Here is a 15,318-nt window from a genome sequence, read left to right on the forward strand (position 1 = left end):
GAATACTTTACTCAGGAACCTGAAATTGGTACTGAAGGGTCAGTCTCTGGGGAGCCAAGACTGAAGGAAAGAGAGAAAAAATTCTGTTCTTCTGAAACATGATTTTAAGGGACTGAGAACACAAGCGTTGCAGCCTCTCTACAGCCAGCCCGTTACTTCCTGTCCTCTCCTGAGTCCTGGCTGCAGGGAGACAAGGACAGTGCAGTATTTTTAGGAAATTCTCCCCTTTTGCTTAAGCTTCGATGGGTTCCTGTTTCTTGTCACCCAAAGAATTCTAAATTTTAAGGGAGCAAGCAATGTGAAGGGTAAAGCTTTCTCCAGAAAAGTTGCATCTAAATTGTTAAGTTTCTTGAATTTTGCTGCAGAGGCTCCTTATTGGACATAGTTCTTGCTAGGAAGTGAGTCCACTGTTTACTGTATGTGTTACCAAAAAGAAAGAGGAAAACATATCCATTAGCAAGGTATCAACTGAGCTTTAACTTGCATTTACAGGGATGCATGCTATAATCATAGTTGATGTGCATAGGCACAAGGACAAGGAGTACAAGTGGAATTTTCCTTTTGAGGGGCTGAGGCTATGGTAATTTTCCTGACTAATCTGAAACAGAGAACTGTTCCCGTAAATTGCAGTAACCCAAGCCCATTTGCAAGGAGGTGGTAGACCTACTGTTCTGTTGCTATCATCTAAACTCATTTTAGCAACTAAATTTTAAATCCTTATTTCCTGGCAAGTGGAATCTCCAGACAAGGACTTAAACACAAAGAAAGATGAAGCAGGTTTCCGCAGAGGGTTTATCTGCATGTTTCTTCTGAGGATTTTGAAGCCCATACCCCACAGTGATGGACTACAGATGTTATTTCCCCATTGTTCATGAGTCCTCATACTCAAATCTTCCACGATTTGTTCTGTTGTTAATTTGCCATGTTTTGCTTCTCATGATTTCTATGCAGCCATTTGTTTCTCTTCCCTGGTAGCTAGGCACCCTGACTGCACCAAGACAAAAGTAAACACAGACAAGGGAAGGAACCTTATTTATCTAATTAGGGTCTGGCTGGACTATATAACTCAGTCTGCGTTGTTTGTGTTACATTTAAAGGGGGAAATTCCTCTGTAGCTCTTTAGTCCCTCAGATACCAACCAAGCACATCTGGTAAGAACCCGACCCCATTTTACAATTCAGAAAGCTTCCTGGCAGAGACACAGCATGGCTTACCCAAAGCTAATAAGTTTGTAGATGCTTTTTCCCTGGGCCTTAAGACTCGTTTATTTACAATGCTCCTATACAAAACTAATGGAAGTACACTAAGACCAGAAGTGTTTGTTAGGGCATGGATTGAATCAGTGTGTGTGCTTGAGAGTTGGTCTCAATTGAGCCTGATCACCAAGCCATTTTCAAAAAAGCATTTCATGATATGGGTGTCCCATGGCACCTCTCAACCCTCTGTCATAGTTATCTCACTTTATCATACTTAACTGCTTTTTTCTCAAGGCAATTGTAGGAATTATTTAGGTTCAATCCCAGCTCCATCATTTGCTGGCTGTGTGACCTTAGGTAAGTTTCTTATGTTTTCTACTCTTCCATTTTTCCATGGGTGCTTTTTTAAAAATTCCCGTTCTGCATGTATCACGTGAGGATTAAATGAGATAATAAAGTAAGTGCTTAGCACAGTGCCTGGTAAATAGTAAATGCTCAACCAGTATGAACAATCATTATTATCATTTCCTTAATGCAACTGTGGGTTCCTTGAGGACAGAGATTGTAATCTTTTTTTGATTATTTAGCTCAGCGCCTGGCACTTCTGGTGGGTTCTCAAGAAATATTTGTTGGTTGAATGAATGGGATGGATGAATGAATGAATGAATGAATGAATAGCTGGGGACAGACAGGTTTATGTAAGCAGAGTTCTATCTCCAATCTTGCACCTTTTTCTTATATTGGAAAGACACTTACTTGTAGCATTGAAAAAGGAATATAGAGAAAGGAGTTTTCACAGAATAAGCTCTATTTCATCTTCTATAAATGTCATGTCCCTTGTCTATCATTTGATGATCTGAGAATCACCTTTTAGCCACAGTCAGAAACATGATTTTTTCCTGGACAAAATAATAACTACCTACATTTATGATGAAGAAGGTAGGATAGGTAGTGAGCTATGTAGGGTTTAAGCTACTGTATCATAAGCATGATTGTAGAGGATCTGTTTTCTAATGATGCAAATTGCTACAGATATCGTAAGCAAAAAGGAATGGTAGAGAAACATATACGTGTGGAAAAATATAAAGAGATCCATGGGCCATATGATCTCAAAATTTAGGTCATGGCTACCTCTTAGAGATGGCAAAGGCTGCTAATGAGATCAGGGAAGAGCACATGGAGGGCTTCAACTGCATTGGTGATGTTTTCTTAAGTCAGGTGAGTTCCTGGGTGTTATTATTTATACTCTTTGTGTGTTTAAAAGGTTTATTAATAAAATGAAAATAACCAAAGATCAGGGATAGTTCTAAAAAGAAATACAAATGGCCAATAAACATGAGGAGATATTAAACAGGAGAGACAGAGCAGCGAGAGAAGGGGGTGTGAGGAAGAGAGAGGGAGGAGACAACAGAAAGAAACCTTAAGCAGACTCCTGGCCCTGAGCATAAAATAGCTCTACCAACAAACAGGAACGAGCTCTGCTGTGATAGCTTTTCTCTTATTTGTACTTCTGGAAGGTCCAAGAAGTGCAAGGTAATGAATCAAATTCACACTTCTCCTCTAACGTTTGGCAAAGGCAGCATCAAAGACAGTTAAGTGTTTGTCAATGAGAGCCAAAAACAAAAAGGGATTTGAAAGGCTTTCCCAAGAGTGCTTCTGAGTTTTGCTTTTCCACTCCAAGGAGGGAGAAAAAAGGCAAAGTTTAGAGTAAGAAATTGCTTCTGGCTTTTACATACAATACAGTCTGGTTTGAGGAAAACAAGAACCTCGAATTGTATTAGTCTACCATCCAGTTTTTCTGTGGTTTTCTCTACTTGTGCCACATGGTATTAAAAAAAATCCAGAGACTGTTTGATAAAGGTCTTAATCAGTGTAAATGCCTTTGCGGTTATATCAACATGTAAAAAGGAGAAACTATTTTAAATTGACTCTGATTTTTCTGAAAGAATCTTCTCAAAATAGCTAATTAGAGAAGATTTAAGAATTTGTAGTTGGCTCAATAGACAATAAATCAAAATTTTAGAGTGGAAGAAACACCATCGATTATTTAGTTTTGCACTTTCATTTTCCAGACAAATTAAGGCCAGAGAGATTGAGTTACTTGATGGAAGACAGCAGGGTTGGTTTGGGGAGCCCAGTCTCCTGACTGAATACTTACTAGCAGTTCCTATGCCTTCCTTGGCTCTCAGATCAGCCTCTGGGGATTCCCACCCATGGAATCTCGAGGCCCCTCTAGCCAGTGACTTGATGTGCTGGTGTTCCCGTGTGTGGCCTGAGCAGTTCCCACTTTGTTCTCCTGACTACCTACATGTGCACCTGAGACACCTGCTCCAAGTGACCTCTGGGGGATGAGGTGGCTCAATTTCGTTTTCTGGAAGGCATCCTTGCTGTTATTTCCCCCAGGTCAGGAACAATCTGTGAGCCTAAGTAATGATGAACTTCTTGGCCTTGGACTATGTAGCGAATGAAAAGAAGAGGTATGTTCCAATACAACAAATCCAGCAATTTGAAGGTTCATGTCACCTGGTCCAAGGTATGTGTTGTGTCCTTTAGAGTTTTTCCCACTTTGGTTAGACAGGGATAATCCCCCCTCCTCTCTTCCTGCCAGATTCTTAGCCTCTATTATAATCATCTACTTTGTTTTCTCCCTTGTTAAGACTGTAAGCTCCTTCCTGGTAGTGTTTCTAACTTCCAGCATCTAGGATAGTGCTTAGCCTCTAGCAGTTACTGGGGCCAAATGATGCTTGACTGGTTCTAGGATGCTGACCCATGGGCCAAATGGAACATGAATTAATTTCACATTCAGAACAAAAGGCCACGTATAGTCAGGGTGAACCTATAAATTATCATCCAAACTGGGGTAGTTCTGAGTGAAAACAGGGGCATTGTTGATAATTACAATGGGATAACAGGTAGAAATGGGACTATCCTGAGTAAACTGGGGTGTAGGGTCATCCTCCTTGTTACCCGGGTTTTTTACCTCTGGAAATTAAGTATGCACAATAAAAAATAAATGCATAACCCGAAACCACTAAATGAGGAGGGCACTGCTGAACAAAATAAAACAACTAAGCTCTCAACTACACTGAGCCACCTCATCCCCCAGAGGTCACTTGGAGCAGGTGTCTCAGGTGCACAAGTAGATAGAACTATGGGATTGCCAGCCTGAAAACTGCTCATCCCCTTTATTGCTGCTACAAAGTTATCATGTGACATCATCCTATGGCCACTACTGATTGGTCCAAGTAGTTTCCTGACCTATGCTGGGCCAGTCAGAATCCCTTTCACTAAAATTCAAGAACCAGAACTGAGAAAGATGGCCTGTCCTCCTACCCACCAAGGGGGGTTTGCAAAAGGAGAGTAGCAGATGTGTGAAAGCGTGTCCTCTGATGTTTGAGTCCCTGGTCCCAGTTATTCCAGAGGCCAGGCTGTGTTTTCATTCTTGGATGCTATGAGATACCCCAAAGTCTTCATAATGTAGCCCGCCTTCAGGCCCACCATGTATGTTTTCAGGACTTGGCAAGACTACAGATGAAGCCCATGTATCATAGGTCTAAACAGTTGGAAGTTAAGAATATACAGTCACATATAATATGTTCTGTCCTCCTACCTTAATGAATACATCTTCATCAAAAATGGATAAATGTGTGGAAAGCTGTGGATTGTATATACCTGAAAGCTGGCTAAATACCAAAGAAAAAAATTAATCATTATTACACATGGCTGAGTGCTGTCTGGAGGAGATGTGATGTTTGAGTAATAAAATAAAGATATACATGATTCATAAATCATATTTATTCCATAAAATATATTTTTCTTGCATTCATTTCAGCAAAATTACTAACGCTGTTTTATTCAAGATTTTCACTTACTCTATGCTCTATTGTAGGTAATGATCTAAAGGATTCAAAAATAAGATGCAACTGTATACAAGTTTGATCATATTTTCATGAAATGTAAATTAAGTACATGTAAAAAATAACTTTTTTAAGTGTTTTCAAATGTTTTCTTATAAAACTTACAATATTTATCTATTAAAATTTAAAGGAAATATACCCATTATAATTTATAAATATCAAAATTTCAAAATTATTCAAGCTGAATTTTCCTTCAACTTTTAAATATGATTTTAATTTTAAATATGAAAAATTACTTGCGATTCTAGCATTCAACATCTTTCTTGTTGCCAGTGTAAAGAACTGGTATCATGCTTCATATATGTTAGGCCTAGACCTGGACATACAGCAATTGCCATGTACAGCTGTTATGTATGACATACTAATTAATTCATGAGAACCTCTGGAATTAGTACACGAAGCAAGCAAAAGGACACTTAGCACTGCTGTGAAAAGATATTTCATTATATAAGAATTTCTGCAAGTATATTATCTAAACAGAAGTATTTGACAAAATAGGCTTTTTTTCCTCTTACCTAAGGCATTTCTATTGCTCAAATCCTTCGTGCACTCAGAAGCAGTTTCCGTCTCCAGTGTTGTGGTGGCACAATCTACAAACTTTCATGACACTCAGATACAGCTGTCTTTTGTTTTGACAACATGAAGCATTTCCCAGGGGGCCAGAATGTTGTCAGTCATGAGAGTGGATGTTTAGAGAAACTAGTTGTGTTGTGTCAGCTCTGAGCACCAGAGGCTGTTCATATGTTATTTAATAAAGTGTGTGTGTGTGTGTGTGTGTGTGTGTGAGAGAGAGAGAGAGAGAGAGAAAGGGGGGGAAGGGAGGAGAGAGAGAGAAAGAGATAGAGAAGTGCCTACGGAAGTTTGGAGCCTAGGACAAAGACTCCTCTTGGGCTGACAAAAGTGATAGTACTACTTCCCTTTTTGCTTAAATTAGTAAGAGTTACATTTCTGTCATTTCAAACCAAGGAACCCTGATACAAAGAAAAATTAACAGAGATTAGTCAGATACTTTTCAAAAGTAAAATAAAGAGCTCCAAGAATAAACAGCATAACCTCCCTTTCATTCATCCTAAAAATCTTTAGATGAACCAAGAACTTGTGCATGGTTTGCTCCATGCATTCTAAAATTTAGAATCAGAAGCCCATGTTCAAATCCATTTACCAGTTGTTTTCCATTAGGCAAACAACTTACTCTCTTAATGGAAATAATCCTGTATTACATGCTTCTATATTGTAATGAGAACAAACTGTGATTACGACTTTAGTCACTACAAACAAAGCCACTTATCTAAATTGGCAAAAGTGATACAGAAAGAAAAGGGTAGTTCAGATGATTGAAATATATAAATTGAAACCCTAAAGCCTGTCTATTTCAGAGTGAATCTGTTCAGAGGAAGGAAACAGCCTCAAAGTAGGAAAAGAAAGTAATAACTAAAATTATGCCCAGTGAATCTGTGAGGAAGAAAATTAGGAACTATATATGGACCTCAACAAGAACTCAGATGGAAAACTAAATGCTCTCCTGTGATTGGGAAACACGTAACAGGTAATTAGTAACCTGTGTTGGGGGAAAAGGATGGAAATATACCACTGATGGACTGAAAGATCAAGACAGGTCTGAGGTCCACTGACAGGCAGAAGGCTGACCCCTCCACTCTCAGTATTTCCTGGAGGAGCATTTTCTCTACCCAAACAGCCAGAGCCTCAGCGGCCCCAGTAATGCTGCATCAATGAAAACATTTTTCAAAACATCTTCAGACCTAAGAGTTTCCACTCATTGAATACCTACCATGTAATAGATGTTTTACATGTATCGAATCTCAAAAGATTGCAAAGTATCATATTACTGTTTTAATATTTTCTTGTGAAGAAATGAAAGCTCAGAATGGTTACAAGCTTCTCCATGATCATACAGTTGGCAAGTGACAGATATGAACTCTGATTCCAAAGGCCACAGAATTTCCCTAATGCTACATTGCCTTTTGTTCTTTGAATGTGGGTTCTTAAAAGAAAAACAAAACAAAACAACAACAAAAAAAATTCGTATCACTTCACACACAAAACCAGTTGTGACCATCAAATTAAAATGGTTTCTTATGTGATTCAAAACTAGATCTGAAAGCAATTCTGTGAAGTCGTCAGTGCCAAAATGTTGGTAATGCTGTCAGCATACAGAATGAGAGTATAGTTTTGTAAGGTTAAGACTTTGAAAAGTAACACTAATTTGGACAAATAATTTTTTTTAAAACACATGTACCCATGTTTAATCTCAGTACTTCCTGGTTTTGTCTTGTTCCACAAGGATATTAGGAAGTTTGGGATTGCTCAGTTTGGATGCTGATTAAAAGGGTGAGTTGAGTTAGTGAAAACTCATCATTGTGTACACTTGTGATGTATGCATTTTTTGTAAGCATATTATACTTCAATAAAAAGATTTTTTTTTAAGAATAGCACCTTTACACTCTTCACTGATCAGATCACATTATATTTCAGCATAATGTTCCAGTTTAAGAAATATAAAGAGGAGGTAGAAATCTAAAGAGGATGTGGGAAGAGCAATTCAATGGGCTATTTTACTTGAAAAAGAGAAGGCCCAACAGAGAAAGTTGTGTTTGAGTTTTCTGTGCAATAGGATCAATGAGAGTGTTATTTCTGAGGTAGGTCACCAGCACTGTCAATCTACCTGTGGGACCTTGGGACAGCTACCTCCTGCTTTGTATCAGTTTCTTCAATCACAAATTATAGGAGCTGGACTCCATAATCTGAGAAACCTTTAAATTCGAAAGTGCTATACACATTGAAAGGCATGTATATAAGACATGTTTAAGAACACATGCATTAGAGCTCATTGGTTTCTCCTATTCATATTAAATTCCTTTTGTGTTGCATGTATTGTCATAAGTCACCTTAAATCCCTTGTGAAACACGATGAGGTAGTTCACATATACATATTTACCTTAAGCACTAGATACTATGTTAACTTCAGAAGTTACTTTTACACCAAACTGGTAAGTTAGGAGTTGGTTTACATCTAAAAATTGCTCTACACCTTTGCATAAAAGCCTATTTTCAAGATTCATTGATTTGGGATCTATTTTTTGGCAGAATTCTGACCATAGTAAGAAATAATTCTTAGTCTTTAAGATGATAAACCTTGGTAAATTTGTTCATTCTTACCCAATGTCTAGAGTTGATTAAACAATAAACAAATCCATCTGGTCCCCTGATAGATGGCTGATGGGAGATTCTCTAATACTTAGGTAGCCTTTCAACCTGGTAGATGGCTGGAAATTATCAGTCTACTTTAACAGCTGTTTAGTTTGATTTGACTTAGTAAATGAATGGAATATTTGTAAACTTTGATGAAACACTTGTAGTGGGATAAGATGCTGAGATTTGAACAAATTCCATTCCCACGTGTTTCTTTCCTTGGGGGCGGCAGGTTCTGCTCAGCTGGGTGTGGAAGCAGCCCACAGTGCACCTCCAGTGAAGCCAGACCACTCCTGCTGGGCAGGAACAGGCCCGAGAGAATTGTGGGGTTTGTCTTTTTCTCAGTTCTAAAACCTGGTTTTGCACATAAACTGAAGAGCCTGATGAACCCAGAGTGTGGAGTTTATACCTTGATGCAGTATATTTTAGAGGCTAAAGCCAAGGGTGCTGGAGCCAAATCCCCACTAGCCCCACCATTCCCACTCTTGAGTCCTTAGCATGTGGTGACCACAGTGCGCAAACTCCAAGAGCTGTAATGGGAAGTCATTTACTCCATCTCAGCCGCAGTTTTTTGTTATCAAAATGGGGATAATATTAGTGCTTGCCTCACCTTGAGAGGATTAAATGAACTACAAAATGTACAATGCTTAGAAAACTGCCAGCCATAGTAAGGGCTCAAAATATGTTAGCTGTAAGAGGGTTCCTCCACCTTAAGAGGGAGGTTTGTGGTTTTTGTTCCCCCAGGAAAGATGGCGAGCCTTCTGGAGAAGCCCCAAGCACAGCCTGGTGCCTGGGAACAGAGAATGGCTGACAGAGGAACCTCGACAGGGACAGTGAGCCAGACGCAGCTTCACTGCACCCTGTAGGCTCAGCATGGCGCCCATAGGCAGCCAAGGGTTAAGTGGCCAGTGGGCAGGAAAGAGATGGAACAGCAGCACTGTGCTTGGCTGACCAGCAGTTCTGGCCAGACAGATGACGCCCATCAGCAGAAGCAGCAGGGACACAGGCCACTGCCTGAGCACAGGGAGCATAAGCCAAACCTCAGTGGAGGCTGGTGGGTCTGAGGAACTGCACGCAGCCCAGATGCTCCCTGCCCCACTCAGGAAAATCAGATTATCCCCTGGAAGGGAAGGGGCACTCTTTGGTTGGGAAGGCAGTTTAAAACTGGAAATGTCCAAATGACCTTGAATTGACACAGGTTAAATTCTCCATGACCAGTAGAAACTGGAGCTTGTGAACTAAGTTTTGTTCACTGATAGGGAAATAGTGTTTCATATATATCTGTACACTCAACTTTTATAGACTCTTTGATACATAGAACCAAAGGGATTTTCTACATATGAGAACATAAATTGAAGAAAAAAAGGACTACCATAATTCTAATCACAATTACAGTATTATTCAAGAGAACATATTTGGTTTCATGAAGGCAGTTAGGGAAAAATTCCCAGGGGACACAGACTGATTTTCATGATATCCTAGCCTGAGGTTTCTCAAGTATGGTGTTGCATACGAATCAACTGAGGTGCTGGTGAAAACACAGATTCCCTAGGCCTAACCCTAGACAAACTGGATCAGTAGTAGATGGAATCTCTTCAGGCTGGTGCTGGAGACTTTTTCTCTTTTCTCTCTTCCTTGTCCCCCTGCACTGCCACCAAACTTTGTGATTTTTACCCTAAACCTCTCAAAATCTGGACTCCTACACTCTAATTACTGTCCAACGCTGAAGTGTAGGAGGGGGAGCTGTTTTCAGGAGAGCAGTACTGACCAATAGAAAGTTCTGTGATGGGAATGTTCCATATACGTGCTGTCCAATACAGCTGCCACTAGCCACAGGAGACTGAGTACCTGAAGCAGGGCTAGTACAAATGAGGAATACATTTTTTATTGCATTTAATTTTTAATTAAATTTAAATAGCTTGAGGTTGTGGATGAGTAGAGATGGTTAGATCTAAGCAGATCTGGGATTTAAAAAAATACTTTAAAAAAACTTTACTTTGGAAATATATGTAGAACTCAAATAATTAGAACAAGCAAGCTCAGAGTCAGAATCTAGAATTAGGTTACCAGGGGCCGGGATGGGGTAGGGAATGGGGGTGGGGTGGGGTTAATGCTTAAATTGTACAGAGTTTCTGTTTAGGTTGATTGTAAAGTTTTGGTAATGGATGGTGGTGACGGTAGCACAACATTGTGAAAGTAATTAACAGCGCTGAATTATATATGTGAATGTGGTTAAAAGGGGGAAATTTTAGGCTATATATTTGCTACTAGAATAAAAATTTAAAAAAAAAAACAGGACTTTACAACACAGTGAACCCTATTGTAAAAAAATTCCAGTTTTAACCACCTTCAAGCATACAATTCTGTGTGCTAATTATATTCACATTATGCTACCATCACCAATATCCACTATGGAATATATTTTAAGGTAGACTTGATGGGATGCGATGACAGGGTAGTGATTTGGAAAATAGGGAAGGGACAGTGCAGAATCAAGGATGCCGCCTATGTTTGGAGCCTGAGCCACCGGGTGGGAAGGGTGCATTTACTGAATTAGGGAAGTCTGGGGGGAAGAACAGACTTTGAGGAAAGGGACTCCATTATGGACATCTTGAGGTATGTTCATCAGTACGGTCAAATCTTGCTGGTCTGGAACACACTGGGATTCTTTAGGTGATCTTGCTGATCTCTGCTCTGATCTGGATGTTTATTTTATAAACCTCATGCCCAAATTATCAGAGAGTAATTAGTGGAGAGTTGGAGGAGGTCAGTTTCTTGTCCCTCACACTTTCTACACTGAAGAGGTTCTACACTAAAGCATTCCTAGTTTACTTTTGGACTAGAGGATTTTTTTAGTCTGTTGAAGCTTTGAACATCTTGTACTCTGGAGCAATTTTACAATTGCTTAGCTACTAAGACAAGTCTATGACATCAAGTACATAATATTTTAAAATTACCATCGTTAGAACATCATTTAGAATTATTTCTATGGAAAAACATATTCTAAAGTGTAACTTGGAAATTTCTAGGCTATGCTGTCCAGTACAAGTCATTAGCTACATGTGGCTATTTAAATTTAAATTAACTAAAATGAAATTAAAAATTCAGTTCATGTGCCCAGTAGCTACATGTAGCTAATGGCTATGTATTGGATGGTGCAGATCTAGAACATTTTCCACCACTGCAGAAGGCTCCATTGGACAGTGTTAATCGTAAGGTCTCTAAAGAAGGAAAAGGCTCAGAGCATATAGATCAGGGGAAGAGGAATGAGAGATGAGGCTGAGGAAACAGAGAGGCCATGCCATGTAGGGTACAGTAAGAGGATGGACTTTTATTTTAAGGGCAATGAGAAGCTGTGAAGGGTTTAAACAGAATAGCAGCAAGAAGACCACTTAGAAGACTACTGAGGTAGTTCAAGAGATATTACAATGGACTAGGGAAGTAGCAATGAAGATGTAGAAAAGTGGAGGGATGGAGATGGGTGCTATTTTGGAGGGAGGAAAGAGTGTACTTCGCAATAGACTGCATGTGGACTGTGAGGGAAAGCCACATCCTGGATATACCCTGGAATAATCTGGGGTTCCCTTCTAACACACATTTCAAATTCTACAGGGGGGTAAGGAACCCCAAGATCAACAATTGGTAGGTAAATAAATTCTCCAACGAATTTCTAATAGTTATAAGAAATGAGAACCAAAATGCTTATATACAATTAGACAAACCTGAAAGGCATTGGGAATAGGGCTTCTCATCCTCCCATCTGACCCTGGCAGAAATAAACCTTCAGAGGTGGAGGGAGAGCAGGCTGAAGGCCTCACAGACATAGGCAATTTCTTGATTTTTATGCCATGAAACCAAAAGGATAAGGGTAGTGTCTACATGATTTTTCTGTAGACCTGTAGGTTTCTTCTAAAAAAAAAATTTTTTTAAGGGATAAGGGTAGCAATCCCATCTCCTCAAAATGATCAAAAAGTCTTAATAAAAGAAGTTTAGGGATAAAAGAAAACCTAATTCTAATTTTTAAGAAAGACAAGTGTTTTTTTTGTTTTGTTTTGCTTTTAAGACTTAAACAGGACAACCTATATAATGGAACCCTGATTTTTTTTACCATGAAAAAATCTTTTTTTTATTATAAAAGCATACGTGTGCAGCACAGGAAGTTAGAAAACACAGGCAGGCAAAAATAAGAAAATATCATTATCCCATTAACTGGTTGATTTTCCAGTGCAATTTCATAATTTAACAGTAGATGCAATGAGGGAACTTTAAAAATGATATAAACATGCACTCCATATCATGATGGCCTTCTTGACACAAGAGCTCTCCAATATGGGGCCGGGAGCACCAACAGGAGAGAAAGGCTCTGCCACCAAACAAAACAGCCCATAATGTTCTGGTCATACCACATTCAATTTGGCTCTAGTATTTAGGGACCTAGGGCAGAAGATGGAACACTTCCTCAGAAGATCTGCAATTACAGAATTCAGCATTATTTCCAATGTTGTGCATGAGAAGAAATCAGGCTATTTAAATAAAAACTGAAACATAATAATTTGGAGTTGGCAAACTAAGTTTTAAGAAGGATACATTCTAATTCTGGGGTTTAGATACATGCTATCATATTTTAGAAAAGTCATCTATTTTATTTGGGCCATTTCCCTGATTGAAAAATGGGTATCTCACAATCTAAAATCTTCAAGAGTTGGTGATACAGTGATAAAAAAATTGAAGGATTTTAACCTTGAGATAAAAGCAGAAAGAGGGAAAAATTTAAAAATCGATTCATTCTCCTATGCTTAATCTTGGCAATTCTCATCTTGCTTTGCATTGCCGTAGAGGATATCTGAATGCAGCAAACTTTTTGGTTTTGAAAGACTTCATTCAAGTGCATGAGCTTGATCAAAACAGGATGAAGTTAAAAGTGCAAAGAAACAAAACAGATACATGGGGATTTCGCTTCGTAGAGTGTTTTCTGAGATTTGAGAACTGAGAATTCAATCCCTGGTTCCCCAACAGTGTGGCGGTACAGCCAGGCCATGGCGTCAGAGAGGGCTGGTTTGGAACCCCAGTACCACCCCTTTCAGCTGAGTGGCCTCAGGAGAGGCACAGCTCTCCCAGTCTCAGCTCCCTCACCTGAAAATAAAGACACCGTTCCTTCCTTGTTGTAGGCTTAGTCTCAGAAGAAAATGAATCCGTGGCTGTGAAATCTGTTTTATATCATTATCCCCTTCCCCTTCAGTGGTTACCCAGACCAGATAGATATGAACATCAACCACTTCTCTGTGGCTGTTTTGAAGCACACCAGTGTCCCAACAGCATCTGTCCAAAGGGCAAGTCCAACACATGCTGGAAATTGGTCAAATGTGCCACATTCTACCAAGGCTTACAGAAAACTCTGCTGATGCCCAGCAGTATTTAAATCATTCAGGAGCACAGAATCTCCTAGGAGACATTGTTATGTTGCGCTTGAGCAAAATTTTGAGAAAAAAAAACAAATAACAGAAAGTAGTAAACAGTTTTAACTCTTTAACAGAATCAAAGAATAGAAAATGAAAGTGAATTAGAAATGACATTTTAATTAACTAATTTTACTTGTTCATTGTCATTGACCCTGATGGAAAAAAAAAAATCAGTAATTTTCTGAAGGGTGCATACCTGAAAGCGAAACTAGTTCACAAAATAAAAACATACATAATCCAGTGCCAAACACTGGTGGTGATGTATAGAAGTCACCCTTGTTATTTTCTTCCCTGACAAAGAAAAAAAGAAAAAACACTCATGTTTCCATAATTCAGTGTTTGGGTCATTAGCAAATACTGTCTGCATCATACAAAATAAGTGCTCCTGGCCGTGTGAATTCTATGGCACATATCAATGGCCCATGAATCTTCCATAATTCAAATAAAACGTAGACCTCATCCATGGAGACTACATGAGTTGAAAAAACAGATACTCTCTCACAAAGTGCATAAAAAAAAAGTCTTTGAAAAATAACCAAATATTTAAAGGAAGGAAAGCACTCCTGTTTTGTTGTTGGTTCTGTTAATTTTAGTTCTTAATTTTTGGTCTTTGAAGTAAACTTTTTTTGCTGTAAGGGAGTAGTCATATGACTTTAAAGTGCAAGCCAATAGGCCACTGGCCAATACATACACTTTTCCCTCCCAGACATAAGCTTTTTCTTCCCCCAAAAGCCCTCTTTCATGATTTTTGACATGGTTCAGAAAAATAATGAAAATGATTTCAAGTATTCAATTCCTATCAAAAATTGGTATCAAAAGTAATAAAGGACCTAATTTCTTTATAATTCCACGTTTAAAAAAATAACTTAAGAAGCAAGAGGTCCCGGCCTTTTACTCGTATAAATACTACAGAGTAATCAGAGTTTCTTAAGACATCGTAGAGAAGAGTCTGTGTTTAGCACCTCTATCATTGATCTTAACGTTGGAAACGTCTCTGATACTGATGGAAGAATCTTATAAGAAGGAGAAATACTGAAAGAAAAAAACAAAGAGGGGACATGAAAATTAACAAAATTTAAAAAAAAAGCAAAGCTTATATTTATTCTCATTGTTATATTCATTTTCCAACACTCCACATGTATAGTATATCAGACAATATTAGAAAAGTAGGGAAGAGCTGTTAACAGAACAGATCCCTTCTAAAGCAAGAACTGGAATAGCAATAAACTCAAGTTTAACCTGCTTGGAAACTGAGCCAGGGTCTTTGGGGCAAGAAAAGCTCTCTGATTTTTACAAAGACTATGGACCACACGTTTTATGCAGTAAAAACATTCTTGACTCTGAATTAGAAGACACAGGTTTTAGTTCCCGTTTTGTTCCTTATTAGCTTTAGTCACTTATCTAAGGCCTCTGCTTCCCATATTTATAAAAATAGGGACAGTGTACCTCACAGAGTTATTATGAGTGAGATAACATATGTCAAAGTACATCATTAAATGTTAATGGCAAAATATAGTGATATTATTCTTTCCTTAA

General features: G+C 38.7%; 1 protein-coding gene across 8 annotated transcripts in view; it reads right to left on the minus strand.

Moving 5' to 3' along the window:
* Positions 1–13,879: 13,879 nt before the first annotated feature.
* The window catches only part of TTC13 (tetratricopeptide repeat domain 13), a 74,462-nt gene continuing 73,023 nt past the window's right edge, over positions 13,880–15,318 (minus strand). For 7 of the 8 annotated variants that reach the window (XM_037820872.1, XM_037820856.1, XM_037820879.1 and 4 more), the window contains one exon: positions 13,880–14,814. In XM_037820872.1, coding sequence (XP_037676800.1) covers positions 14,700–14,814 — 115 coding nt within the window. In that variant the 3' untranslated portion in view covers positions 13,880–14,699. The remainder of the gene's footprint in view (positions 14,815–15,318) is intronic. The other variant, XM_037820863.1, reaches the window with a different exon arrangement.

Source organism: Choloepus didactylus, chromosome 2 (assembly GCF_015220235.1).
Source record: "Choloepus didactylus isolate mChoDid1 chromosome 2, mChoDid1.pri, whole genome shotgun sequence".
In the NCBI taxonomy this organism is placed as follows: domain Eukaryota; kingdom Metazoa; phylum Chordata; class Mammalia; order Pilosa; family Megalonychidae; genus Choloepus; species Choloepus didactylus.